This window comes from Aythya ferina (genome assembly GCF_964211825.1).
Source record: "Aythya ferina genome assembly, chromosome: 29".
Taxonomy (NCBI): Eukaryota; Metazoa; Chordata; class Aves; order Anseriformes; family Anatidae; genus Aythya; species Aythya ferina.
In genome coordinates, this window is record NC_140326.1 from 2,232,108 (window position 1) to 2,259,854 (window position 27,747).

The 27,747-nt window shown below is 53.6% G+C and overlaps 2 protein-coding genes across 4 annotated transcripts; one reads left to right on the forward strand and one right to left on the reverse strand.

The window, feature by feature from the left end:
- On the reverse strand, nt 1-20,645 carry VPS45 (vacuolar protein sorting 45 homolog). 3 transcript variants are annotated; one of them, XM_084500600.1, is made up of 16 exons: nt 20,485-20,645; nt 19,931-20,065; nt 19,690-19,750; nt 18,551-18,630; nt 18,103-18,171; nt 17,692-17,829; nt 17,173-17,283; nt 16,358-16,492; nt 15,910-16,023; nt 15,224-15,391; nt 11,693-11,851; nt 10,934-11,041; nt 10,499-10,620; nt 5,884-6,015; nt 5,109-5,151; nt 4,344-4,978 (listed from the first exon to the last, which is right to left on the reverse strand). In XM_084500600.1, exons 1-15 carry the CDS (start codon nt 20,575-20,577, stop codon nt 5,136-5,138), a joined length of 1,641 nt encoding a protein of 546 aa, XP_084356726.1. In that variant the 5' UTR covers nt 20,578-20,645; the 3' UTR covers nt 4,344-4,978; nt 5,109-5,135. The 3 variants fall into 3 exon arrangements, with proteins under 3 accessions (XP_084356724.1, XP_084356726.1, XP_084356725.1); XM_084500598.1 differs by lacking the exons at nt 4,344-4,978; nt 5,109-5,151 and adding an exon at nt 1-373 and having other exon boundaries at nt 20,485-20,644; XM_084500599.1 differs by having other exon boundaries at nt 4,344-5,151.
- Nucleotides 20,646-20,788: 143 nt separating this feature from the next.
- On the forward strand, nt 20,789-27,645 carry LOC311425094 (uncharacterized protein). The gene is made up of 13 exons (XM_084500603.1): nt 20,789-20,829; nt 21,459-21,494; nt 21,796-21,844; nt 21,988-22,054; nt 22,831-22,881; nt 23,052-23,079; nt 23,319-23,349; nt 23,578-23,635; nt 24,056-24,086; nt 24,389-24,428; nt 24,960-24,995; nt 26,474-26,509; nt 27,501-27,645. Exons 2-12 carry the CDS (start codon nt 21,473-21,475, stop codon nt 26,505-26,507), a joined length of 447 nt encoding a protein of 148 aa, XP_084356729.1. The 5' UTR covers nt 20,789-20,829; nt 21,459-21,472; the 3' UTR covers nt 26,508-26,509; nt 27,501-27,645.
- The last annotated feature ends 102 nt before the right edge of the window (nt 27,646-27,747 follow it).

Here is a 27,747-nt window from a genome sequence, read left to right on the forward strand (position 1 = left end):
TTTGGTAAAACGGATCGTTTAATAGGACTCAAAATATACAGACAACTGAGCAGAGCAAAGGTCCTGCAGTGCCCATCACCTTCCAGAGATGCACCGGCCAGCGCCGTGCAGGGCCTCCGGGCTGCTGCAGGGACTTCTCCTGCGGGCCACAACTTGGAGAGGTCCCGAGAGCTGCGGCAGTGAGAGGGCAGCGAGGGGGCTGCAGCTTGGGGCACGCCCCGGTGCGTCACCTCGGATGCCAACGGCAGCATTCGGCAGGGTTCGGGACGGGAATTCCTCCAGGATTCATCGTCTGCTGCTTGGCCTCGGCGGCGCCTGGGAGCTCTCGGTGCTTCGGCCACGGAACCCTGCAGCCGTAACCTCCTCCAGGAAGCTGCCAAGAGAAGTTCAGGTGAGCGGAGGCAACGTTTCGCTCCCGGAGAGCACGGAGAGCAAAGCGCAAAGGAACAGGACGGCAGCACCCTGCCCTGGGCACCCAAAGGTGGGCAGCCCAGCACGGCTCACCGGGCCAGCACCGGCCCTGGGGGGACCCTGAAAGGCTCGGGGAGGTTTCCCCCAAGGCCAGGGCCAACGAGGCTCCCAGGAGGGCTCCCAGGAGGGCTCCCAGGAGGGATCCGCGTGGGCTCAGCCCGACCCCGCTCACCTCCGGTAACAAAGCCAGGAAGGCCGGGCTCGGCTTTCTGCCAGCTCTCAGCCTTCCTGCGGGGTGATAAGGCAGGAAGGGGCAGGGTGGAAGCCTCCTGCTGAGGCATCTTTGGCATTTTGCAGCCAGGGCCCTCCGGAAAGCAGCCCCCGGAGCAGGCTGGGTCACGCTGTGTGTCTCATCACCGGGCTCAGCCCCGCAGCAGGGCCCTGCCTCCAATTTCTGCCCTACAGACCGCAGGGTTTTAAGGATTGACATCTGAATCTGATAATGGAAACCTCTGAGGCACCCACCATTCATTCGGGCAGGTCTCAAGGAAGTTTCAGCTCAGTAAAACGCTTAAACACACGCTCAGCTTCACGCCAGGCTCCCCGTGATTTCCCAAGGGACCCCAACAACCATGTCCCAGAGCAACGGTCCCGTCGGAAAGCCAAACCCAACACATTTGGGCTTCTCAGCAACCCCTTGGCTCGTGGAGATCAGCTGCTGGGGGCAGCTGCAGAGGGAAAAAAAGGCTGGGGCAGGCGGGGGGCGGGCGGCAGCTGGCGAAGACATCCGTGGGTCCGGGCAGTGGGTTCCAAATCCTGCCCCAATTCGATGCCGAGACACCAAAATGGGAATCTGCGAGCCCGTCCAGAAGCAGCGAGGTTGGAAGAGACCTCCAAGATCACTAAGCCTTGGGAACAAGTTGGCTGACGAGGTCTGGAAAGCGGGTTAGGGTCCGAGGCTAACTCAGTGCTTTCAGAAGGAAAGCCCCTCGCAGCCCCGCAGCCCCCATGGAGGCTCTGCTGAGGACGCAGCCCAGCGGCGTTTGGCACCCGAGCTCCGGGTAAGTGGGTAAGTGGGTCAGGGTAAATATCCCCTGGGGTTAATCCCTGCAGGTTTGTGCTCAACCTGTGCTCCGGATGAGGCGGCCCCAGGCGCCAGATGTTCCTCCGTTGTCACCCTTCGTTTTCGGAGCTCTTCGCGCCCTGCGCCTTGCTGCGAGCGCTCACAACCCCCAAAAATGCAACTTGGGGTCTTGAAATCCTCTTGGAAAGCTACCGAGAACCCGTGGGTTTCACTCCAGCACGGTTCTGCCCAAATTTACCTGGTTTCTGCATGAAATTGGAGGCTGCTATGGTCCAGAAGTGGCATTTTGGCCCTCCAGCACGGGGCACAGCTCTGCATCGAGCCTTCCCTCGGCTCCTCACGCAGGAAAACGCGGCCAGGAAGGTTTCCTTACCTTCCTGAGAAGCCCTAACAGAAGTATTTTCAGGAGGGCTGCCAAAGTTTCACGAGTAACAGCGGCAGCCAGTCTGGCCCGATCAGAAAAACCTTGAAAATTCCTTGACAACACCAGATTTTTTCCACCCCGTTGGCGTTTCTCAAAGGATCTCCGAGCGCTTCCAAACGCGGCTCTGCGTATCCTCCGGGCACTGCAGCGAGAGGGCTGCCTGGTAGTGGGCACGGAGGTAAAAATAAATGAAAAATTAAGTGAACTGAAAGGGGACAGAACGATGTGCAGCAAACCTGAGCGTGCGCAGTGCCGGACGAGGCTCAGAAATTGTCTCATCTTTGCATTTCTGCATTGCTCTGAGTTTCACCTGATTTTTCAGCACTCTGGATGCTTTAAGGTGTTTGTTTGTTGTTTCTTTTTGCTCCCAGCTCCTGGTTGCAGCCCCCTGGACAGGACGAGAAGACCCAGGGCACGCTCTGAGCCTTGTCACTGACCGGGCTGCCCTGGGTGATGCCAGGAAAGAGCCCGTGGAGCGGGAGCACCGCGCGGATTTCCCTGCTAGAGGCAGAGGGGGAAGAGAAGAAACACCAATTTTCTCATCTCCTGTAAATCCACGGGGATTTTTTTCCACCAGAGGAATAAACTCCACCACCAGAGCCCGTTGGCTTCCGTAGCCTGACTTCTTTCCAAGGAATCCCTTTGCCTACGTGCCTCATTTCAACGTGTGAGCACTGCTAAAAGATTCCTGCCCTTATTTTGCATTCCCAGACACGAATCCAGAACGATCAGCAGCGACAGATTCCCCTTGACATCGCTGCTGTGTGGAAGGGAACTTTAAACGGGTACTTTGAGACCTCCCTGCGAGCACAGAGGGTTGTGTAAGAGCATTTTCAGCCCGGTTTTAAGCCTCTGGGTGCAGCGCAGCCACCGGACGAGGCAGGGTCCCTTACACAAGGGACCTCTCACAACCTCACAGCTCCACCACCACGACCAGCTCCCGAGGCTCGCCCGTCTCCCACTTCATCCAAACGCTGGCTGCAGAGCCCTTAAGCCACCCCGCACCCCCCCAGACACAGATGTTGATCACAGTTTGAGTTGGACTGGTCCGAACAATGAAAGCAGGGGATTAGCGTGCTTACACGGGCTGCTCAGCGCATTAATAGAGAAATCTCCTTGTTTATTGTGACATATCAGCCCTAATCCCGCAGCCGTAAGCAACGGCTCGTTAAAGGGAGGCCAAAGGATTACCGCAGGAGTTAGGGCGCAATAAAATCTAGGTTTCCTCGCATCAGACACCTCGGTGTGCTGCTGGAACACCCGGGAGCCTCACACTGCTTGAATTGGTGACGGGGAGCTTCTTTTCTCAGCTCGCCCTGCACACAGGAGGCCCTCGAAAAGTGCTCGAGATCCCTGCCAAAGTGCTAGCTGTTTTGTTACCCCCACCGTGGCCTTTCAGCATTAAGGAAACGTGATTCAAGCCACGAGGGAAAAGGAACTCACCTGAGGCAGGGCTGCTGTCACTACAGGACCCTCAGCAGTCCTCATCCTGCAGCTCCCGGGCAGGACCGTGTAGTGATCAGCCCTTACCAAGCAACAGCCCGTTTTTCCTCTTTTTTTTTCTTTTTTCCCCAGCTTCATTCTTTGAAATGCAAATTCTGATACAGCACCCTCGTTTTCCTGTAAATAATTCAGCGACTGCGCCAAAACGCCGTCACGGGAGAAGCCCTGGCTAGCTAACGTTACTCCTCCCAGCACCGACCGACGACGGGGAGCCCAGCAGGCAGCTGCAAATCTGGAATTTCATCCAGCCAGGAGCCGCTCGGAGACCTGCTGCTGCCAACAGACCACGAGGAGAGCTGCCCAACATCACCTCCGGGGTCAGCAGCAGAGCTGGGATGGGAACCCGGAGCCGATCCCCTCCTTCCTCACCCCCCTGCCTCCTTCTCCTAGGTTTTCCCTGTCCCAGTGACAGTTTTTGCTGACTCTGCTACACCGAGATGCTTTCGGGGCAGGTCTCAACCTCCAATCTGGTGTGAAAAAGCTACTCTGCCATCAGCAGCTTCGCAGCGCTTACTCCGTTGGGTTTTGTTGGCGTTGTGCTCAGCGTGGCGCGACGACGGCGCCATCCAGGTTCTCAGCACAGATGCTGGTGAAAAAAGTTTGATGCGGGCCTGTTGGTAAATGTCAAAATCAGCCTCAAAAGGCATCGCTTACCGCGGACGGAAGGCTGAACACAAACCAGGTTTTATTTTGCATCCTTGCAAGGTTTAAGCTGACTTAATTCCCTTCTTTTCCTAAGTCGAAGAGCAGCTAGTACGTCTGCTGGTCTCTTTTTGTGACTATTTCCAGGCCTGGCTAAAACAGGATTTAGTTCAGAGGCTACTTTGTAAAGCAGAAGGTTGAGGAAGCTGGGTAATTTGGGCAGGAATCGGGCGAGATGTGGGCTAATACAGACTTGCCTTCGTAACCCAATTCGTAAAAGCAATTTGCTGCTGGGCCAGCACCAGCTCAGGAGCTTTCCAATCATCTGCTAAACCAAAGAAAGGCCCAATTTTGGAGCAGGCGCTGGGAATTTGCAGGGTTTGGGCATTTTTTCCTTAGCAAATGATCGGTCACTGAATTGCCTTGCAGAAGAATTGTTGCTGCATCTGTGCAGGCAGCTTTGGAGCCTGGAGATCCCTTCCAGGCATGAAAGGGAAGGGCAAAAGTGCAGGGGGTGTTATAAATAAGACCCAGAACTCTAATACAGCAGCAGTGCACACACATGGCCCAAACCCAAGCCGTTTTTTAGCCTACACACCACGCTTGGGTCCACCTGTCAGTAACTGAGATCAAGGAGGTGCCTGGCAAACGCCTGCCTGCCCCCCAGAGCCGTGGTGCTGGCGGCGTGCATCCCCAGGGCACACTGTGGAGGCTCCCGAAGCTGTCAGCTTGGAGACTTCATCCTAAATGCTGAGAAGAGTGACTTTCCCCTCTTCTTTAGGGCTCTTTTTGCCTGTTTCCACTCGGCGACGGTGAAGCTGTGCTTCCCTCCCAGCCCAGAGCTCCTTTCAGGCTCAGAGCAGCTGCCGGACAACTCGAGGGGCTCGCCCCAGGCTTGGATTCCACCAGGCTTCCTGCTGCAACACATGGGGGAGCCGGGGGTCACCTGTCACATTCCCAACGTTCCCCTCCTGCTGATAACAGCCCCGCAACGTCAGCACGAGAGGGACGGAGCGGTGCAGCAGGAGGGAGCAGGGCACGTACTAAAAGAATTCGTGGTTCTCTCCTTGGCTAGCAACAAGCTGCGCTGAAAAAAAAAAACCCAAGCGGGCTCAATTTTCACCCGTGGTCTCATACTCAGATGAATAATTTGGGTTTGGGATTTCCCCAAAAGACCCTGAGATTCCCTTGGGAGCGGCTCGCTCGGTGAAATGGCATCGATGCTGCCCGGCACGAGCCCTCTCAGCTGCCCAAACGTTCCGGGGATGGTGACCCAGGAAACCAGCGAAGCTCAGCGCGGGCAGGGATTAAGCCCCCACAACGTCTGGCCTCCCAAGAAGGCAACCCGGAGCGTAAAGCGAACCAAGAAGGAAAGCTCCTTTCTCTGGGGAGAAATGGAGAAGGCACAGCCAATGCTCTGCAGGCTCGTGGGTGGCAGAGAGGCAGAGCAGTCGTAGAGCCCGGTTCTAATCATAGGCACAGCGGCTTCGCTGCTATCACACGCAGTCGCTCCAGATTCCAACAGAGGCAACGAGACCACAGCCGGGTCTGAATCCCTGCGTGCTGCGCTGCCTTCTCATTCCTCCTGGGGTGCCTGGTGAATTCTAAGCAGGAGGAACTACACACGTCTACCTCCCTGCCCTCGGATCCAGTCAGGCACACGTTAAACCCTCAGCTTGGTAACGTAACGCACAGAAGCAGGGCTCGGACCGTTCCCACACGTTTCTGCCTCTTACTGTGTCGTAAAGATCCCTCAGGAAGCACAAACCCAGGCCCACGTCGGCAGCTCTGGGTGCCCGGTGAGGCCTGAGGCCGTTACCTTTTGGTGTTGTGGATGGTGGTGCCCCCCAGGACGATGCGCACCCCCGGGTTGGTGCGGTTCAGGTTGTAGACGGCCAGCGCCTCCTCGTAGGTCGCCCCTCCGATGATGAAGACGATGATGTCCTGGGGCCTGCAACGAAGGCACGAGGGTCAAGGAGAAATCCTGCAGCAGCCAGGGGCGCCGAGGCCCTGCTCCTGCTGCCTGCTCTCCCCAGGCCGTGCCTCGTTTCTGCGGTGCGTCCCCGAGCGGAGCACAGGACGGGACCCGCGCCCTGCACCTTCTGCTCTCGCACGAAGGCTGCGCCTTCCCCGCACCATCCTCCCTCACTGCTCCAGTTTTCTGCTCTCAGAAACCTCAGAGGGGATGATTTCTGCCGAATCTACAGTAAAAAGGCCTGGGTGGCATCCTGGCTGCGAGGTACCATCCACCACTCGAGCCGGAGTGTCTCGCTGCAGAGGACAAAGTCTTGACTCGATTTCCTGCCCACTGCAGCCTCCAAAGTGCTCCCTGCTCTCCAAAGAGGTGCTTTTATTAGGGTACAGCCACTTGCTGCAGCAACCAAGGCATCAGGCACCCCTCTGCCCTGGGCAAACTCTGGATCAGTGACAAAGCAACCGGAGCATGAGGCAGGGATGGCCCCGGAGAGCACCTGGGCTCCGTGGCTTCGCTTGCTCCCTGCTGAGCCAGCTCCCGTGAGGCGCAGGGGAGCAGCTCGGAGAGGGAACATCGGGGATTTGGGTCTCAGAAAACAGGGCTACAAAGAGCAGAGCTGCCATCAGCGTCCCCTGCGCAGGATCAGGCTGTGAAATCTCCTGCAGCCTGCAGAGAAGCGGGGTTATATTTAGCAGCCACGCAGGTTCGAGCAGCTCGCGAAGGCAGACGGAGGGTTTCGCACCGCAGCGCCCGTCACCGAGCTGTCCCCAGGGCCCTGCCTCCTCCTTTGAGCTTTGGGAAACCAGACACAAACGTGCCCAAATCTCTGGGGAATGGGACTCCAAGGGAAGGGGAGGCACGGTGAGGAAGCGATCCCACAACTTCGGTTGTCAGAAGTAGACCGAAAATCCTCACGAGCCCAATTTTGTCAGCTCGTGCAGTCCCCAGCGCCATCACTTACAAATTTCGGGTCAAAAGTGTTAAAGACCCGAGGAATTTAGGGGCAGAAGTGGCTGCCACACACTCCTCTGCCATGTCTCAGCACGCCCCAGTCTGGACATTTGCTGTCACCTTTCAGTGCCACCACATCCACCCTGCAAATCCTTCCCACTCTGTGGTCCCTGAAGCCTGTGCAGGGCTGGTCGCAGCCTTCTGCTAGGGGTCAGGGTCACGTTAATTAGCCTAACGAGATGTCGGAGGGCCACAGGTGAGGGTGAGGCTGTATGTTACCGTCAGTGCCCGGGGTTACATCTTGTGCACGGCTTCGTCACCGCGGAGCACTCAGGCGCTTCGGAGGGGAGGACGAAGCAACCGTCCTCGAGCAAACAGCGACCCAAGCAGAGCTCTGCCTTAAAAAACAACCACAAAACCACCCCGAGCACCAGGCAACGTGTAGGATTAACGGGAGCACCGCTTCCCCTCGTCCTTAGGGCAGCGCTGTGTGAGCTCAGACACAAAGGCAGCCGGGCACACAGCGCGGGCTGCGAGCTGAGGGCTCCAAAAAAGGAGATTTTGTGCTCGCTGCCCCAGGAGCTGCCTCTGGCCGCGTGTCAGCTGCAGGCACTTCCAAGGGGTCAGCCGGTTCCAAATTCTTCCCCTCAGTCACAAATTCTTCCCCTCCTCGAGCGGGCAAAGAGGAACTTGCCCTTCCAACTGACCCAGCAGGGGCAGGAGCCTGGCTTGAGGGCGCAGAACGCCCTGAACGGGATGAGAGCGGCGAGTCCTCGCGTCCCACACCTGAATTCTGAGGGGGTTTTCGGAGCAGGGCTCGCAAGAAGCAGGTGGCTGATGGCAGGACCTTAACAGCAGGACCTTCAGGGCTCTCCGAGGAGTGCCCCAGAGGCTGCTGCGGGTCCTTGTTTGGTTTTTCTAAACGTGGCAGTGACAGTGACAGAGCTGCCCCGCGGGCCGATCGCTCGGCTACGAGCTGGGCTTCGTCCATCTTAGGTAAGCAGGATCGGGGCCAGCTGCTGCGATCCCAAATGCCCCTATTAAGAGAAATTCCCAGGCCGAGGCGTGAACGGAGCAAAAGCTCCACCCCAAGGGGAGGCCTGGGCAGAGCTCGGAAGGTCTCACACAGCTCACGAGGCGTTTGGAGGCTTCTCCCCTGGCCCCTGCCCCTCGCTGTGAAGGGGAGAAGCTTTAGGAGCTTTTCCAGCCAGCGATCTCCAGCAGCAAGGCAGAGGGGGACTGCAGGCTTGTGGCACACCAGGAAGGCTGATATTTAACGCAGCGGGAAGGAAAGGAGGAGCAGAAGCCAGCAGAATTGCTTCTTGCTCTCTCCTAGGAGCTCGGTGCTTTGCAGATTCCCTTTCCTTTGCTGCTGCCAGTTTTCACAGCTGAATTTGGGCCACGAGCTCTTCCTCCCTCGCAGGAGCGTCGCGTTCGACGCAGAAAGAAATAGTTAAAAGGAATCCGTTTGCATTCTTTGCTGCTCGAGCCACCGCCTCCCTCGGATCAAAAAACACAAAGCCTTTCGCCCTGCCCTTGGGCTGAACCCCTGCCAGTCGCTGTCATGCTGTCCCCTGCCCGCAGAAAGCCAGGAGAAGGACAGCCCGGCTCGCCTCGGGCTCTGATTCAATGCACAGAGTTTGGGGAAATTATTAAATGTAAATCCCTTCCTCAACTCCTTTGGCACAAGGGCAAAGCCATAAAGTGGCCCTTTCTCTTCCAACCCTTATAGCTCAACCCCTTTTTTTAATTGAGACCCCGTTTTTAGGATGTTACCGTTTGGCAGCTCCTTCTCTTTGGGATTTTGTTTTACCAAAGCCACGGGACCCACAGCAGTCAGCTACGGGACAAGGCTGCAGCTGCTGCGGGAAGGGAGCGAGGTGGAAACTTCATTTCCCTTCTTCGTCCGACTTCTGCTTTGCTTTAGTTCTAGGTAGGAAGCGAACCTTTCCCACGCGCCCCCCCCAGATGAATTATTTGGGTGCTCTTCGTGGCGGGATTCTCAGGGGTGGGTTCCTGTGCCTTCTTACAAAAACATTTTAGAGGGGAAATCCAAGTGAGATGCAGCTCAGCAGAGCGTAACCGAGCACTGACAGCCAGAAGATGAAGGTCAGAAGACCACTTCCAGCTTAGCTCAGCACCAGCCCAGGTCAGGGATGCCTGGGTGCAGCTTCTGCTGTTCCACCTGCTCCATGTCAGACCCCATCCCTCAATCCTTTCTGCCGGGCTGAAATCCATCTCAGTCAAGAGCTGGTTTCAAGGAGAGACGACAGCATTCCTGCTGCCCTCGCTATCACACACTCATTGCAACTGCCCAGCCACCCCGTCCCAAATCCACCATTTCAGTTTTAAAGGTAAAATGTGGAGCGAGGCGGATACCTTCCGGCCTCCCAAGGACATACCCAAACAATTTGTCTCTTCTATGACGAGAATTCATTTTTTTAATTCATGAAGGAGGCGATTTATATCCCCTGCCGTCAGCCTGGCAGGGAATTTGGAAGCTCCCCTGTTACAAAACAGATTTTCCCTTTTATCAGAGGGAGGCAAATGTCCCAAGGCAGGGGTAGGGAGGAAGAGCAGCGTGTGTGTGCCTCGGGGAGCCAGCCACGAACGCTCGCTCCCTGACATGCCCTGACCCTCTCACCCCCTCAACACAGCTGGATCTTGGTCCCCAAACCCATTTCTCTCCTGTTCCAAATGAATCTACAGTTTTAATTCAGCCCAAACCGCCCTGCAGCAGCCACCTCTCATCACGGATCACCCAGAGGAAGCCACGTAGCAGTGCGCTCATCCCCTCAGAGCAGACTACCATGAGCTGGAGTAAGAAACCCCCACCCAGCACGCTACAGAAGCTTCACAGAATCCACAGAAAGGAAAGCGAGGCACCAAACAAAGCAGTGGCTTGGCCGGAAAGCTGCTAGAGAGCTTGGGGTCTTCCCTCTGCCCACTCGGTGCCCTCATCCGAGGCCCGTATTTATCCGTAATGACTTCACAACAGCTGAGCTGAGCTCCAGCAAAGTCAGCTCGAAGCAGGCAGCCAGGGCCCTTTTCAATTCCAGTTATTAGCCACGTTCAGCAAGATCCCATTCCGCTCAGAAATAGTAACTGGCTCAGAAGGGAGAGCTAGCAGTTGGGCTATTTTTGGGACTCTGCAAATAAACGCCAGATGGTATGGAGTGAAGTTAGGGGGCATGCTGAAATCCATCATGTGAACATCCCGGCAGCGTGGTGCAGTGGCATTATCCCTTACCTAAGCTCTTACAAGAGGAATGTCAGGTCTTGATGACTCGGCCAGCGCTGAACACGAAGAAAGGAAGCCTTCTGTCTGTCTTTACAGCCCTCCCCAGCACCTACCTGAGAGCACAGCCACCACCTACACCACCAGGACATTTCTTTGACAAGCCCGAGGTGGTTTTTTCACCCAGGGACAAACCACAGAGCAGGTGGCAGCAGCAGGAGGAGCAGGCGTGCTCCAGTTCCCAGCTCTGCCCTACAAGGCCCCACGTACCTGTCCCGGAGAGTGTTGGGCCCCAGGTAGGGGAACTGGCTGTCCTTGAGTTTCCCTTTGATGAGCTGGTCTAGCGTTTCTTGCAGGAGAGGCTGGTGCTGGGTATAAACATTCTCAACGCCCTGCAGTGCAGAAGAAGCTCTTGTTAGGAATTCACACAGCGAGGCAGCAGGCTGAGATGCTCAGCAAAGCCACGTTCAAAAAGCCCCAGCATTTATCTGACGGATACAGCAAGTGTTAGCCGTTGAGTCGAGGTTTGGGGGGGCTTTTCTGCAACCGACTCCCATCATCTACATGAGAATTCTGCCCTAATGCTCCCTGCACTTACTATTAAACGCTGAAAGCCACACCACGTGGCACTGCAGCCCATGAGAGTCCTGCCCTGTGGCTGTGACTCTGACTACAGCTGTTATCTCACCCGTGGCAGAGCCGTACCTTCAGACCTTTGAGGAACTGCTTGGTGATGGCCACAGCGTCCTTGGGACTGAACAGGTCGCTGCCCCGCACCCGTTTCCCTCCGTACTCCACAACAGCAGACACCAGCTGTGCAGAGAGAGAGGCAAAACCAGAATCTTTTTAACACAGGGAAGCTGTTTCCAGGCAGTTACTGTCCACTCAGCACTCAGAAGAGACGCGGTCCCCCTCTCCAACAAGAGCCCCAGCGCCGTGACGCTGCCTGCACGAGGAGAGGGGCTGTCGTTCCCGCAGCCTTTTGCAGGGCGAGCAGATCCTCCACGCGGGGTGACATCATTCTGCTTCTCCACCTCCTCTCCAGCTGCTCTCCGCATTTGCCAGGCGCTGCCACCCTCTCCCTCCCAGCCTGGCTCCTGCTGCGGGCTCAGCACATCCCTGCAGCCACTGCCTCGCCAGCAGGAGCTGGGGGCAGGCAAAAGGAGCACGCACCGGGCCCCGTGTCCGTGCCTCACGCTGGTTGTAGCAGCCTCCTGGCACGCAGGCCACCTCTGCTTCACCGAAATCCTTCGTAACATCACTGCTTTTGGAACTGGGAATTAGGGAATCAGCTGTGAAGCAGCCCCCGCAGCCCCCAGCTGACCTCCGGGCTCTCTTTGGGGTGGAAAAGCAACAAAAAAGAGCGCCGTGCTACGCCGAGGCCCCACCACCAGGCGCCTTCCCCCGAGGAACACATCCCAAATCTCCCTCCTGCCCCAGCAGAAGGGGAAACGTGGCAGCTACCTTGCGGTATTTGTCTGACACCCCTCTGTTCCTCAGGTCTGTCAGCAGCCCCGGCAGGCTGTTGCTGCTGTGGCGCTCGTAGTGCAGGGCGTAGAGCATCACCAGCCGGGCGGCGTCGAGCTCCGTCACCTTGGGGTTCTGCAGCAGGCGCCGCACGTTCTGCAAGAGAGGGAGAGAGGAGGTGAGGGAGAGGCCTTTGAAGGACATTAAATGGGACCGAGAGCGAGCCCACTGCCTAGCAACAACACTGCACGGAGGAGGGCCGCGAGGGAATTAAGTTGGGAGGAAGGAAGGAACGGAGCCGAGCTTCTGGAGGGCTCTGCGGTCAGGGCGAGCGGAGCACGAGCTGCTTTTGTGGGCCTGGGGATTTGTAACCCGGTCCTGCTGGGTTATTAACGCCCCAAAATGTTCTGCAGGGAGAGCTCAGCTTGGTGTGTGCCTCCCCTGCAGCAGACACGCGTAGGAATTTCTCATCTCTTCTCCTTCCCAACCTCGGTGAAGCAAAGGCTGGCCCGCAGGTTGACTGCCAAGAGCCAAGAGCACAACTGCAAGGATCTTGGTTTCTTTCGGAAGCTGTGGAGGAGCAGCATCACACTCAGACAGTCTTTGGGTGTGGGAAGCAGAGGGACGAGCACGAAGCGCTTGGAAGCGAAGGAAGGAAGGAATTAAAGCAGGAAAAAGCAAAGAAAAACGACAGCAGCGGAGAGGGAAATACAAAACCCACGGGTATTTCCTTCCAGCACGGAGATTGTTACTTTTCCTGCTGAAGGGAACACGGTGCCATGTTAAATACGAAGGGTGCACGCCCCAAAAAGCTGCCTGTTGAACCACAGACCACTCCCAGGGAAGATGTGGAACCCCCACAGGGACCATGGGCAGGATAGAAAGGCTCGTGTAAGCCGGCAGCTGGCCACAGAAGCACTGGGGCCTCCTCGTTCCAAGAAAAAAGGACTTAATTCCTCTCTGCACCCTCTCAGTCACTGGGTAGAGCCTTGGAGCTAAGAGAACACACACGAGAGCCAGGCTGGGAGCTTGGGGGAGCAGTGGGAGTGAGAAGCTTCTCAGCTCTGAGCTCGGAGGTGGCTCTGGCAGAAGAGGCGCCGACTGCTGGAGGTGCTCGCGGGCATCTGGTCGGGGCTGGGCAGATGCCCGAGTACACCCCAGAGCCTGAAATTCTCCCCGTGAAAGCAAAACAATCCGCCTGCCCTAGCTCCAACGCAGGGAATTAGAGGAGCTGCCAGTTGTACAGCTGCGTTAGCGGCAGCAGTTCCCAGCGAGGGACGGAACCAGCTAGGATTGTTTCCACCCTAAGCAAACGTGACCTTGAAACGCTCCGAAAAGCCCAGTGTATCTCTGCAGGGCTCTCCCACCCTCCCAGGACAGATAGGCAGCGTGGAAACATCCTGCAAACAGCTGTGAAACAATGTTGGGAAAGCGTTGCCGTTTTTTCCCCAGCTGATTCAGCTCCGCTTGCCGTTATCTGCCAAAAATAGGGGGTGAAATCCTGGCTTGGGGGAGGATCCCCGAGGCGAAGGGTAAAAACCTTGTTGAGGGCAGGAATTCACCTGTACGGGGAAGGACGGAGCCGTCCCGTGGAGATGTTGGCTTGTGAGCTTTTTGGCAGCACAGCAGCACTGCCCGTGCCCGCGGGGAGCTCGGGGAACAGAAAAGCTCTTGTCCAGCCCGGGAGGTGGGATCCCAAACCTCCCCTTAAGGCTCCCGTACAACGTGGGGATTAATGAGAGCGGGGAAAGAGTAACCAAAACGTCCTGTGCTCGGGGGCCCCGGCCGCCAGAGAAATTAACAATTGCTGAAGTTACGTCAGGGGCAGAACAATCCTGCCTTTATTTCGTGCTCTGCCTTGTTCATTGTGCCCGTGGCCTTGCCCCGGCGCTGCCGTTAGGAGACTGCGACAGGGAACGGGGCAGCTCCAGAGATGCTGATCTCTGTCTCGTGCAGAAAGATCCCAGATCATTTTTTTTTGCAACTTTGCAGTTATTTTCTAGCCTCTACACGGCTTTCAGTCCCTCTCAGTTGCCAGAAGCACACCAGAGCTCCTCCGGCGTGGGGCTGGGAACAAACTTGGGCGCTGTGAGAAGGGCAGAAGCTCCCATTTAGGGCAGAGCAGGACCCAAACGAGCACCTGGGTGAGCTCCAGCAACCACCCTGCAGCTCTCAGCAGGGCTCAGCTCCCTGCCTGCCCCTCTGCTCACCTCCCAGCACGGCCACGTTAACCACAGCGCGGCTGCTGCAGCTGCCTCAGCACCACGAGGTCGTCTCATCCCTACAAATCCAACATCACTTGAGAAAAGCAGACCAAAAAGGGTCTGCAACACCAAGCACCTGAGCCTCAGCATCAACGCTGGGTGCTGTGTAAGTTCCTCAGCAGCAAACCTGCTTGGAACAGCAGGAACAGCAGCTCCCAGCACAGGCACGGTGTGTTGAAGGATCACAAGCCAAGTATTTGACTTTTAACCTGCACAGGCTTGACCCAGAAGCTGTGAAACAACAAGAGAACCTCAGAGGAGGTCTTCAGGAAATGCATTTTATGGCTACAACCTCATTTCAGCACTTGGTCCTCTAAATCCTATGAATCAAAAGCCATCGGATCGCATCTCTGTGCTCCCAAATCTGGGTGGCTGCAGGGATTTCGACAGGCCTGTCCTGCTTCACACCTGCTCAGGACCTGGCAGTGCCTGAAGAACTGATTTTATCGCTCAGCCACCCACCTGGAGCACGGCGTAACAGCCCGAGAAGACGGGTATCTCACACCCGTTGGAGATCCTCAGCCTTATTTTCCTGTCCAAGTGTTGCTGTGCTGCATAAAGGAGCCCGTTACGCAGCGTATCATCTACCCTAGCCACAAAAAAATCAAGGAATCTCTTTTTAACACTGAAGCAGTGGCTGAACTCTGCTCTAACACAGCCCCTCTCGACAATGCTGCTATTTTCCCTGACCAGGCAGCAGCCCCGACCTGTCGTTACCGACGTGCTGTCAGATGGGAGGTCAGGTCGTGGAATCCAGCAAGCCAGCACGGGGTCAGACCTCCAGTCTATACCCAGCTATAACAGAAGCCTCTTTTAGGCTTTTGCAGTCCTCTTTGCCAACGAAATCTTTTCTCTAGGAGGCTTTTCACCATTTTTTATTTTTTTTTTTTAAATAAAACCCGCCACCTCAAGGAGCAGCCTGGTTTAGGCCACTTTTTAGTTTCCATTTTTCACCCAGTGCTGCTCGGGGGCCAAGCTTTGATTTAGCGGTGCCTGCAGGCAGCCTGCCAGGAGCCAGCTGACTGCATCTAACGCAGGAACGCGGCGTGTGAAATGCAAAGACAATCCGCAGAGATGCTTCTCCAGCCAGTTATTAACTATGATTCATCCTCATCTGAACCGAACGGGGAGGAGAGGAGCAATCCCAACCCCCAGAGCCCCAGCCCTGCGGGATATCTGCACGCACCACTCCCCCTGGTTTTCGGTACCAAATCTCCATCAACCAGGGGGGGCAACGGGATCAAAGCAGGAAGATTTAAGGTACCTGCAGGGCGCTGGAGTGGTCGTTTTGGCAGGCCAGCTCCTGCTCCACCTCCGACACCTCCAGCAGGTTGCGCTCGGCCACCAGGCGGGAGAGCTCGCCCACCACCGTCACGTGCTTCGACACCGTGCCGGACATCTTCTTGAACTGTGGGTAGTTCTCCACAAACGCCTGCAGAGGGGAAAGCAAAGCAACCAATTCTCCAAATAACAGCAAAAAGCATCCAGCTCGTCCCTGGGTTGCAGGCAGGCACTTATTTGCCTCACCGTAAGTGAGCCTGGTGCTGGTATATGGATGCTCACACCCCTCAAATCCAGAAGCCCCGAAGATTTCTTCAATTACAAGATGTTTGGCTGCACTTTTGGTTTACTCTTGAAACACAAGGATATGGAAACTATCTCCAGAGACATTGCCAGGATTCTTTAAATCTTCAGCGGTGACTAAATGAATCAGCCTGTGCTCAGAGCAGCTGCCAGGTGAGCCAGCTCAGCTCTAACCTCCGCACAGCCGTGCTGGGTTAAGCCAGGCACTTAAATGAGGGCTTACAGGTTCAGCTGGGGGGCTGCTGGGTTCCAGGAAGCTCTGAGCAGCAGCTTAGAGAGCAGGCAGAAGGAGCAAGCTCGTAGATCACACTGCAGAATGGTCTGGAGAAGTGTCTGGCCTCCAGAGAGACACCGTGTTGTTGTTACCTTCATATCTGCGATGGATTCCAGCTTCTGCTGCTCCTTGGGTTTCCTCTTCTGGAAATCCTCCATGAGGTTCTTGATGTTGCTGCCGATCTCGGCGAAGTTCAGGTACATGTTCTGCAGGGAACAACAAGGGGACGTGAGAGAAAGCCACTCGGGCAGGAGCCTTGGTGCACCGATGTGCCACCACGCATCATCTGCCCGAGACCCAACCCAGCAAGCAGCTTTGAGGCAGGCCCAGGTTTTATTTAAAACCCTGAACCAGCTGTGTTATTTCTCATCAGATGTCGCTTGCATCACACCTTGATTCCACCCTACATAAGCCATACATCTCCACCCTGATGCCCGAAGCAATTGGGAAGATCCTTTTGCATGGCAAAACCAAGCATGGGACCAGATTCCCAAATCCATCCCCTCACCAGGATCCCACCCAGCAGACAGCAGCACCTACGTTGGCGTAGAACTCGTCGTTCTCAGCAGACAGGACCACCTCCCGGAGATCCTTGCTTATGCCCGGCACGCGAGAGAGGTCGATGCGGTTGTTGTTGATCCCCAGCAGCTCGTGAACCATGGCCTGGTACGTCCACTGCCAAGGATGGGGGCAGAGAGAGGCAAGTGGTGCTTCAGCAGGACAAACAGCACCAAAAAGCAGAGCTCAGGCTGAATTCCAAGCCACTTTGCTGCAGCAGCACACCACTGTTTGAAGCGTGCACTTCTCAAACTTTTGCCACCAGAATAAATTCTGTGGCACTCAGACTGGCTCCTTGCTGGCGCAGACATGGGAAAACCACCCCAAAAAGGTGCTTGGGACTGATTGTTCTGCTCAGCTAGTTCTATTTCCTCCTCTGCCTGCGAAGGGTCACGTATTTTTGGCTGCAGAGCTTCCACGTTTACAAACTGCTTAATTTCCTACGTGCCTCTGCGCTCCTGAGGCAGCAGGAGGGGTGTTTCCTCATATCAGCGAGTCACTACATTTACCCAAGGAAGAATACTAATGGAAAGAGAACTGAAAGCTGATGGGAGCCCTGACGTGCCTGACGCTTGATCCGTGCAGGATCTGTGCTCGGCAGCTTGAAAAAAATCAAGCCAGGAGACAAGAGAGGGATTTGAAAAAAAGCAGGGGCAACGCTCGTCTCCTTTTTTTACCTTCTGAATATAAACCCTGCCCTGGCAGGCTGCAAACTCCACCTCGCTGCTGCCGCACAGGGCTCTGTGCACTCTGAGGACTCCTGCTCCTCTCCCTCAGCCCCTCGATGATTGATTCACCTGGTTCAGCAGCGGGGTGATGGCATCGTCGGAGCGGTCCAGGATGAGGAGCAGGGGAGGAACCTCCGTGCGCCGGAAGTCAAAGAGCTCGTATTCCTTAGTGATCACTTGCTGGTGAGAAAAGGGAAAAAAAAAAAGCCATCTGAGCATAGGTTTACCTGGAAGAAGTTCCCTCTTGCTTTGGGCACGGGTGAACAAAAAGTTGTGCTGCTGCCTCAGGCTGCAGAGCTGCTGATAAAGCACGACCTGTTCCCAAAAGGCGCCAGGAAACCCACTGCAAATTGTAAGAAGTGAGGGTGTGAACTGTGAGACGTGTAAGAAATGAGGGTCTTCACCTCGTGTACGGGCTTTTCAGAGACAAGGGACGTGCCCTGCCCAAAGCCACACCAAGGAAAGGGCAACGTCTCCAAGAATCAGCTGAAGAAGGGTATTTCCTCCAAACACATCGACTTCTCAACAAGTTAAAATCAAACCAAGCTGCCAAACTCATCTGACATCGTGGCCAAGCTCTCACCACACCTTCACGCACTCAGCAAGCCTCTTCGCCGGCTCGGAAGAGAGCTGGTAGCGAATCATGGGGCATTTCTTCAGGGACAGCAGCAGAGCAGTCAGCCCTTGGGTCGTCCTGGCCAGCTGGGCTGGATCCCAGTTGCGGCCCTGGAAGGAAAGGTTCAATCTGACACAGAAACACCACCCCCACGTGTTTATTTGGAAGCAGAGAGAGATTTTGGCTGAAAGAGGGGGAAATAGCAAAGGCCCCGACCCCAATCTCCCATTATTCTTCTCCTTGCCAGCCCCTTTGAAGGACCAGCTGCCCCTTCACGGACTGCACCCCGCCGTCAGCCCACCACTGCGCCCAGTTTGCCACAGCTACTGGTCCCTCTAACCACAGAACGAGGCCCCGGAGAGGAGCAGGGGCTTCTTCCATACCTGGCAGCAGCCCAAGAGGTTGAGAGAAAAAACGTGGGGGTTCACAGCGATGTAATCTCCGTAGAACTCCTGCCAACAAGGGGAAGCAACTGCAGTCAGGTGTCTCGCCAGCCCTTATTCAGCCCACAAAGGGACATGATCTAGCACCAACAGCACTAAAACCTAAGCACTGCCCAAACTCTGATCGTTTCTCCTCCCTGAAAAGCCACTTGCTGGTGTGTTTCTGTTCAGGGAGCTCTTTGTCGATGTCGCAGACATTTGGCAGCCTGGGGACAGGCAGATGACAGCAGTGGCTCTGACAGTGGAGGGCAGGGAGGAAAAGGACACACATGGGGTATTTTTTTTGTGCAGTGCTGCTGCGTGCTGTTCAAGAGTCCTTAAGCTTCCACCTTCACCTTCCCAGGGCTTCTGGATTGAGAAATCTACTTAAAAACATTCAAAAATTCACCTGGACTTCTGCCACGACTTCCTGCTCATCAGCCTCAGCTAAGGACTTGATGTCACTCTTGCTGATCACGTTGCTGAAATCTGAAAGAGAACAACAGCACGAGCACGGTCAGGTGCTGCGAGCGGCGCACAGCGCAGGAAAACTGCCTGACCTCATTCCCCACACGAGCAGATTGCCACAGAGCTTGTCTGACTTGACACCTGCAATTATCACGCGGGCATTTCAGGCTGGAAGGGAGCTCACACAGCCACTGTGAGCCCTGCACCAGCTTTCTGCTGCTGGTGCCAGCACCCCGTGTGTGACTACTGCACTGAATGGAGATGCAGCAGGATGAGATGGCTCTGGGAAGGCAGGGCTGGCTCCCCTCTCCCCTCCCTGCTCCACCAGGCAGCCCCACAGCCGGTAGATTTCCCCGGGTAAGAGACAAACAAGGTGAAACGGCTTGGGACAAGCATCTGGCATCGCTGTCAGGCAGGAGCTCTGTCCTGCGGAGCGACGCTGACATCTAGAGGCTGCTTCAGCTCCTTCCCCAGAACCTCACGGAAGGAGATGCCTCTGTGAGGCCTGGCCTTCAGCAGCTGCAGCTGTTCTGGATAATTTCCAAAACCCCCTGAATATTGTACAGCATGAGCGAGAAACGCCTGCCTGATGCAGCAGGCATTACAAGATGCCTGCTTCAAATTTAGCCCCAAGCTGGGCTGAGAGGCCTAACGCTGCCTCTAAATGATTTACCTTCAGGATTTGGGCCAGCCTCTCACCCTGTGCACTTGTTTCCCTTAGAATTAAGGCACTTTGCTGCCAGCATTAGCCTTCCCTCACATTTTTGAAGCAACACAAAGTCATAAAACCCCAGAATTTTTCAGAAGTAACCCATAACAGAGCAATACAAACCTAAGGTGTTGCTTTGCAAAGATCTTTTGTGAGTAGTTTCAGTTTAACTGTGTTATTTCACACACACATAACCTTTGCTAAAATAATTTGGTGATTGAAGTAACATAAGAACTGGAACTCAGACACTTTCAGCATTTTGTGAGTGTCTGAGGGTGGTTGTAGTGTCTTGCATCAGTGTTTTCTACTGAGCATCAGGTCGGGCTCTGGCTGCAAAGCCTGACTTACCCTTCAGAACAGAATACACTTACAGATAAAATAGATGCTGTACTTCGGCCTCCGCAGCTCCTGAATGAGATATTCCACGTTCTCCTGAACAAAAACAGGACGGGGGAGAGATTTAAAACCGCTGCTGCTGTGTCAGAGAGGATGAGACGCGTCCACGCCTCCTGCTCATCCCATTGGGGTCCCTCATTACAGCCTGTGGAGCCCAGGCTGCCCAAAGCCCCTCCAGCACCTCGGGCCCAACGCTGCGCTCGGGGAGCTCTTTACCTTGGTGGGGCGCAGGAAGCAAATGGCCTTCAGGTGCTTCATCGGCTCCCTGTTGAAGGAGTCGATGCGCTCGAAGAGGTACACCTCCTTCTGCAGGATCTCCGACTGCGTGTACACCATGCTCACCACGCCGGTCTGCGGGACAGGCCGGCCCCACACGTCACCCCGGGGCCCCACACATAGCTCCCAGCCCCACACGTCACCCTGAGCCCTGTATGTCCCCCCCAAAGGCCCTATGCACCTTCCCCAGACCCAGACATCTCCCCAGCCCCACACATCCACTCCGTTCGGCCCCAAACATCCCCACAAGCCCCCTCAGGCCTCACACATCGCCCCCAGCCCCACATATCCCCCCCCCAGCCCCACACACCTTTCCCGGGCCCCACACGCCTCCCTCCAAACCCCACACTCCCCCACAGCCCCACACACTGCCCCGGGCCCCACACATCCCTTCAGGTCGGTCCCACAAGCCCCCTTAGGCCTCACACATCGCCCCCAGCCCCACATATCCACCCCCCCGGCCCCACACACGCCCCCCCCAGCCCCTCTCTCACCGTCTCACGGTCCATCAGCAGCACCTTCATGCCCGGCCCGCTGTCCTCGATCATTTTCGCCACGTACTGCTTCACCGCCAGCACCGCGTTCATCTTGGCCCGGCTCCGTCCTACCCGGCCCGGCTCGGCTCGGCTCGGCTCTGTCAGGCCCGGCCCCGCCGCCTCCCGCCGGCCCCCTGGGACTTGTAGTCCTCCAGCCCCAGGTACCTACAGGGCGCAGCGCGGCGCCGGACTACAACTCCCGGCATGCCCCGCGGCACGGCCTCACCTCCTCTCCCCCCCCCCCCGCCGGCAGGCCCGGTAACGGCGGATCCCCGCTGTGGGGCCGGGAGTTGGGCGCGGAGGGTGCGGGGCCGGGGCTGGGGCCGTCAGTCCTGAGCCTCCTGTGGGGCTGGGTCCCCTCTGTGGGGCTGGGTCCCTGCTGTAGGGCTGGGTCCTGTCAGTCCTGAGCCCCTTGTGGGGCTGGGGTCCCACTCTGGGGTTGGGGTCCCATCAGTCCTGAGCTCCCTGTGGGGTTCGAGATCCTCTGGGGGGCTGGGTCCTGTCAGTCCTGAGCTCCCTGTGGGGTTGGGGGTCCTCTGTGGGGCTGGGGTCCCACTGTGGGGTTGGGGTCCCATCAGTCCTGAGCCCCCTGTAGGGCTGGGGTCCCCACTGTGGGGCTGGATGCTGTCAGTCCTGAGCCCCCTGTAGGGTTGGGGGTCCTCTGTGGGGCTGATATCCTTCTGTGGAGCTGGGGTCCCACTGTGGGGTTGGGGTCCCATCAGTCCTGAGCCCGCTGTGGGGCTGGGGTCCTGCCCTGGGGCTGTCCCATTCCCCCCATGCTCCTGAATAAAGTCCCGCACCCACCTGTGGTCCCGTCCCTTCCCTCCTCACTGGACCGAGTCCCCGATCCCCCTCGTCACGGGGCTGAAGGGGACTCAACCTCAGTAAGGGAAGGGACTGGGCACTAAACCGAGCTCTCCTCCTGTTCCTAGGGCTCCTCCTGAACATGCCGCTGTGTGAAGGCCGAGGTAGGTACCCAGCAGCACTGCCACAAGGCATTTTCCAGCACGTGGAAGGTAAAAGGGACGTGTCCAGACATCTTCTGGGTATTGTGTGCAATTAACTAACCACCTCAGTTCTTTTGGACCCATAATTTATCCCTAACACCATCCACCAAGCCTGGCATGACTGGCGCCGGTGCCTGTTCCGCTAACCTTTAGCTCTGTGCTATTTATTCTGCTGCTGTTCTTATTCCCGAGCGTGACAATTTTGGGAAAGGGCTCTGATGTTCATAAAAATGTAATCACACAACGTGCGTGTTTCATACAGGAGGCGGTGAGCAGGTGCTGCTGAAAAATGAAAGCTATTTGCCAATCTTGTAAGTACCTTCGCCTAAAAGCTGACACGCAGGAACTCCTTCACGCTCCCAGCTCATCTTTTGTTCTGCCTGATTTACATTTAATATACATCCAAATACATCACGGAAATGCGGCTACAGCTGAAAATTGTTGTATTTTATAGGAAAAATAAAGACCAGAGGAAGAGGCTTGTCCATGAAATCTGCTCCTTTCTAGACAGCAGTCAGTCCGTGAGTAACAGTTCCGAAAGCACTCTTGGGGACGGTCACAACGCATTAGTGACAGGCTGACTGTTGAGGCTTGGGGACGGGGACGAGACGCGAAGTTTGCTCATGCAGCAGCGTGACCGAGCTGTTCAAAAGCGTCGCGTTTCTCCTGGCTGCATTAAGAATGAATCTTTTTCTCTCCTTGCAAGCTGTGCTCTTTTACCTTTCTAGTGAGTAAACGGGGTGCGATTTAAAAATCCCAATTCCTGCAGGCAAAAAGCAGTTGTAGTGCCTTTTGCAAGTCCAGGGACAATCTCCACAGTCTAGTGAGTTGAGGAAGTTTGGCTTATAAACACATAAAAGTGTGTGAGTGTGATTTAGCGAGCGTAATACCGTCCCTCTGCAGTGTGCAGGTTGTGCACCTCGTGGCTGCTGTCGTTTCTGCAGAGAGGGAGCTGGCACATCGCAGGGTGTGTTGCATTTAGAGAAAAAACATCCTTAATTCTGGAAGAATTGGGTGTTTTTGCATTCTTGTCTGCATCTGAAACATCGTAAGCATTGCAACAGCAGAAACACAAGCGGTGCAAGCAGAATGTTAGTTAATTTAAAGAAATGATATTGGTTTGGCATCGATTTCGTGTTGTTTTCCAGAACAGCCTGCATCATAAAGACTAAAAGGCAGTTATAGATGTTCTAAAGTCAAAGACGCTTGTTCAGCCCTACAGAAAGCTGACGTTAAGGATGTACCACGCTGATACTGATCTCAGTGCTCAAAACACGATGTTTGTTTCCTATCCCAGGTCCAGGAAATTGATGCTTTGAGGACAGAGAATAGGAAGCTTAAAAACGCGGTACGTGTTTTACTTCTCTGTGTTGGTGGGCAGCTTGCTGTAGCACAGCTTTTTGCAACTGCACACGCATCAGTTTAACACCTTTGTTTTTTTTATTAGACATAGATTTCACTGTTAATGTTTCTGTGTTTGTGCTCAGTGCTGCTTTCATTCTGTTTTCTCTTCCGCAGAACTCCAGGCTGCGATATAAAACAAAAGGTAAATTGTCCACGGCGTGCCTCAGCATCTCCCAAAAGGCAAATCTTTCTCATTAAGATTTCATAAATTAGGCACTGAATCCAGGAAGCTATGGGTGGGATAACCTGTCCTCATCCTTCTGAGCCATCTGGTTCCACCATGGGTAGGAAACGGTGGTGATTCCTGCTGCGTTTGGGAAAGGGAGCTTCACCTTTTAGTTTGGGTAGCAAAAGTAACGTGCCATTCCTTTTTCTTCCTAGATTGGGCGATAAGGAGAGAAGAATATAAAAAGTAAGGATGAGGATTATCTTGCATTGGGTTAAAAATGATCTACAGCTGAGCTAAACGGATGTGGCTTTGTGGTTGAGAAGGGCAGAGCAAATTTCACCCGCAATTAATAAATCTTCCCAATTTCTGGTGCCTAAAGTTCTGTGACAAATTGATGCCTTTATTAGCTTTGTACCTGAGAATGGTTCTGTTGAGTAACGCAGCTATTTGCATTTTGCTTTCTTTTCCAAGTGAGATCGAGAGACTTTCTGGCGAGATCTCCAACTACTTAAATGTCACCAACTTCTGGGTAAATATGTCAGTGCCTTGACAAATTCTGGGAGGGCTCTGATGAGATTACGGGTCCTCTGAAGCATACAGCTGTGCTGCTGTGACATGAAAAATAGTCAGAGGAAGGGAAGGAAGCCCTGGAGACATTAATTGTAAAAATGATGGGAGCTTGTGCCCTTTTTTGTGGAGATGAGGCAAGTGTCGGGAACAGTTTTAAAGAAAACAACAACAAAACCTTTGTATCCCAAAAGGGAGCAAAGGAAGAGCAGCTATAAACTGGCCCCTATCTCCTCTACCTGCAGTAGAGAAACATTTATTTGTGGGGCATATGAGAAGCTCAAATGAAATTCCAAAAGTGGGCTTCCTAAGACTTGTAAAAAAAAGCAAAAACTTGCTTTTTTTCTGACTGCTTCTAAACTGAATTCTCTCTCCTGTGTAGGATGAAGAGTCTGAGCAACTTAACGGCCCAGGTATGTTGTCTATAAGCAGTGAGAGGACAGCTGAGAGTGTTTTCCTTTCCTGTGTCACCCTGGTAGGGCTGTGCTCAGAGGCTCAGCTCCGTGCTGCGTTGGTGCACGTCCCACCTGCTCATAGCCACCACGAGCTTAAGTGATGGAGAAAACATTTGTGCAGTACTAGGAGCCTTCCTGGTGCTGTTACAGCTGAAACGAAATTATAAGAAAAATATTTGGCATTCCTAGTCATATCTGGGATGTGAAGCATGCAGGGAAGTTGGAACGTTACAAGGATTGTGCCTCTGTTTTTAACCTAGCAGATAAGAGAACGCCACGGGACCAGACCAAACATGCGAGGTGAGCGAGGGGAAAGGTCTGCTTAACCAACGCCTCTTGAAGTAATAACAGGAGATCGTGTATTGTGGCATCACTTGAAAAATGGCTTTATTTTTTTCTATCTGAATTGATTAGGTATATTAGTAAGAGGAACAACTCTGCTTTTCAGAGTCCTAAGGTGATCCGTCTACCAGATGTTTCACGGAAATTTTGGGTGCTTTCCAAGGTGTTTTCACAAATCTAGTGGCTACATAAATGTATTTATTTATTTATTTACTTGAAACGCTTAGATTTGAGTTGTAAAATGTTTCTGTCATTTGTTTTGTTCTGTAAAAAAAAAAAAAAAAAAAAAATAGAAAAGCACTGACGCCCTATTTCAGTATTATTTCGCTATCAGCTTTAATTAAAGCCCTGGAGTTTAAGTGGGAGCTGGCAGCAGCTTAGATTAAATAACTAATTAAGCATAAATAGCCCCAAAATGCAACTGCGGGAGAAAACTACGGAAGATCAGGGCGTTTTGAAATGATTTTGATTGTGCTTGAATTCCTGCAGCACTCAGACAGAGGGCGCCTGCGGAGCGGAGGAGAGGTAAGGGCTGGGAAAGAGGTGCTGGAGCGGGGCTGCCGTGGCGCTGTCCTGGCCCTACAAAACTCAGCAGCTTCTTGGTCATAAGCCCTACATCTCTTGGGACATGACTCACCTGCCTTTAAAATTGCTAGGTCCTGTAGTGAAATCTGTCTTGCCAAAGAGAGAGGTCTGGAAAAAAGGAACCTGCTCATGAAAGCCAGGTGGTGGGAAAGTTCTGACATTGTAGGTTTTTATTTGGGACACCTAAAGATGGCATCAGAGCCTTTTTTCCCTTCGTGTCAACCACTCAGACACTTCTGCAAATCATGTATTTTGAGAGGTTTTGTCACCCCCTCTTTTCTTTTCCCCTGGTTCCCATCTCTCCCTCTCCCAGCACTAGCCCTTCTCCTCCTTCTGCCCAAAATTGCACGTTTTTTCTCCAATTCCTGTTAAAGTAGCTTCATGCTTTTGCTGCGAGGCTGATTTCAAACCCAGGTGAGCAGCTTGCTCTGTAAGACAGAAGCATTTCAGCACTGCACGCCCTCTGCCACGGGCTTTCAGAGCTGTCTGTGCTCTGGTGCTGACGGCTATGCAGGGTGGGAGAGCTCGGTAAGTCCAAAAAGTGTGCTTCCAGGCTCAAAGGACAAGGAAGTTACCTAGTTCTGCTGAGAATTAGGTAATGCTCCTTTTTAATCATGCCAGTTCAGGTTCGGTAACGTTGGAGCACCCGGAACAGCCTCTGGTCCCGTTAATCTCACAAGAACAGCAGCTGGGATTAGGTGCTATTTCCAGAGTGCTGGAGCTAAAACAGAGCTAAACAAAACAGAGCCCGAACTGTCACCTCCCTATTTATAGCAAAATGGATAAAGGACTAAACCCTGCCTTTCGCTTCCAATTAAGCAACTCCCCTTTTCCTTCATCAGGTGAGCTCCTTGCGTGTTGCCTGCTAAGCATGCACTTAAAACGGGACCTCGGGTGGTAATTAAATTTAATTTTGCTGTTGGAAATGCTCAGGGTCGCATCCTGCAGAGTGCTTAGAGCAGGTAGTCCATGTCCCTACGATGCTTTGTCCAAAAGAAAAAAAAAGATTTTGGTGTTTTAGCTGCAAACTGAAAGCGTCGGTATTTAATTGCATCCTATTGTTTTCTGGCCTTGTTTAGATTTTAAATGATTCGGTGTCTGGGAAGTACTTATCATTTAATTATTTGTCCGGTTTCCTTGGAAATGCTTTTGTGACGATGTCAGCGATGATTTTTCTTTCAACTAAATAAGCCGAGAGTGTTGTCTCCTCCTTAAGCACATCCCTTAATTGGCCTTAGAGGAATACAAATGCCTTTTTTTATGATTTTGCCATTTTCTTTAGTGATAGATTTGACTTAATGAATTAAGAAATCAAAAATATAATGTGAGAATTATGTCGTTATTTTAACATTTAATATTTTACTCTAAGAATTCAAAATTTGTGTAATTACTGGGGGTGGAATATTCTTTCATTGCAGGACTGTTGCAACTCAGACAGGTGAAGAAAGCTGAAGGTAACGTATTACAGAGTGAATGCAGTGGGTTTGGTTGAAAAATCTGCTCTGTGGGCTGTAAATTATGTTCACATTCGACATGTAAAGTACGTACAGAAATACACCAAGCTCTATTTTTATTGTCGAAACCTCTCGTTACATCAAAAGCTGTAACAGCAGCTCCGTTCCAGTGCTGAGTGTCGACGTCGAGACATCAGGTACCGATTTTTGGACATATTCAGGTAGCATCAGACCCATCTGAAAAGAAAGTCTGATGCTCGCGAGACATCCAGCCATAGAAAAATACCCAAATTGCCTTACGCTGCTGGAGCCTGGCTTTAAATTGCCAGCAGAGGGATTGCGTTTGAAACGTCTTCTCAAAATCCCTCTGAGTCAGGGACTGTTTGTTCTGCTGTAGGGCAGAGCCAAGCAGCTGGGCTGGCACCGAGCTCCCCCAGGTTTCCCTGAATCAGACGTAGAAAATAATTTGAAGATCCCAGCAGCTTCTTGCAAAGGACAACCAGGCAGTAATAGTGAGCAAAATTAGAGGCACGCTAAGCTAGCAACACAGAGCTTTGGTTAATTCATCCAGTTAATTTATTTCAAAAGACAAAGTGGGTCTCTTGATGCAGATTTTACCTGTTTTACCTCTCTTTATTTGCCTTCTAAACTTGGCCAGATGGTTGGAGAGTCGCCGGCCCAAGTAATGCAGCTATCTTGGCTTCATGTGGATGCAGCAAATTGTGCTCAGGCGCTGCTCATTTTTGATCTCTTTTTGTTTTCCCCCTGCCACGCCTGAGCTTTGAGCAATAGATGAGCAAATAATGGGGGTGGCAAAACTTCCTGCCGCTAACAAAAGCAATATTCCACGGTAAAAATGGTTCCCGTGATTATTTTATCAGCTACTGAGAGTGAAAATGTCCATCTCGCTTTTAAGGTGTTTAAGCTTTATTTGCAGAAAAGATGTTTAAAGCGAACTTGTTTTTATTTTTTTTATTTTCTTCTCCCGCAGGATGACTTCGGATTGTGGAAGCGTGGTTTAATGTCAACATGAATTGTTGCAGGCCAACAAAATGTTTGACATCGGTTTTAACTTAACTCTTACTTAAGAATTTATTCAAATAGCTATGCAAATAAAGTTCTGCTTATCTCATTAATGATTATTCTAGTCCAATTACTATTTAAACAGCGTAACAGACCCGGGACAGGTTTGGGTGCCTCAGTTTAGTCAATAGGATTGTCCCAGGATTACGGGGGTG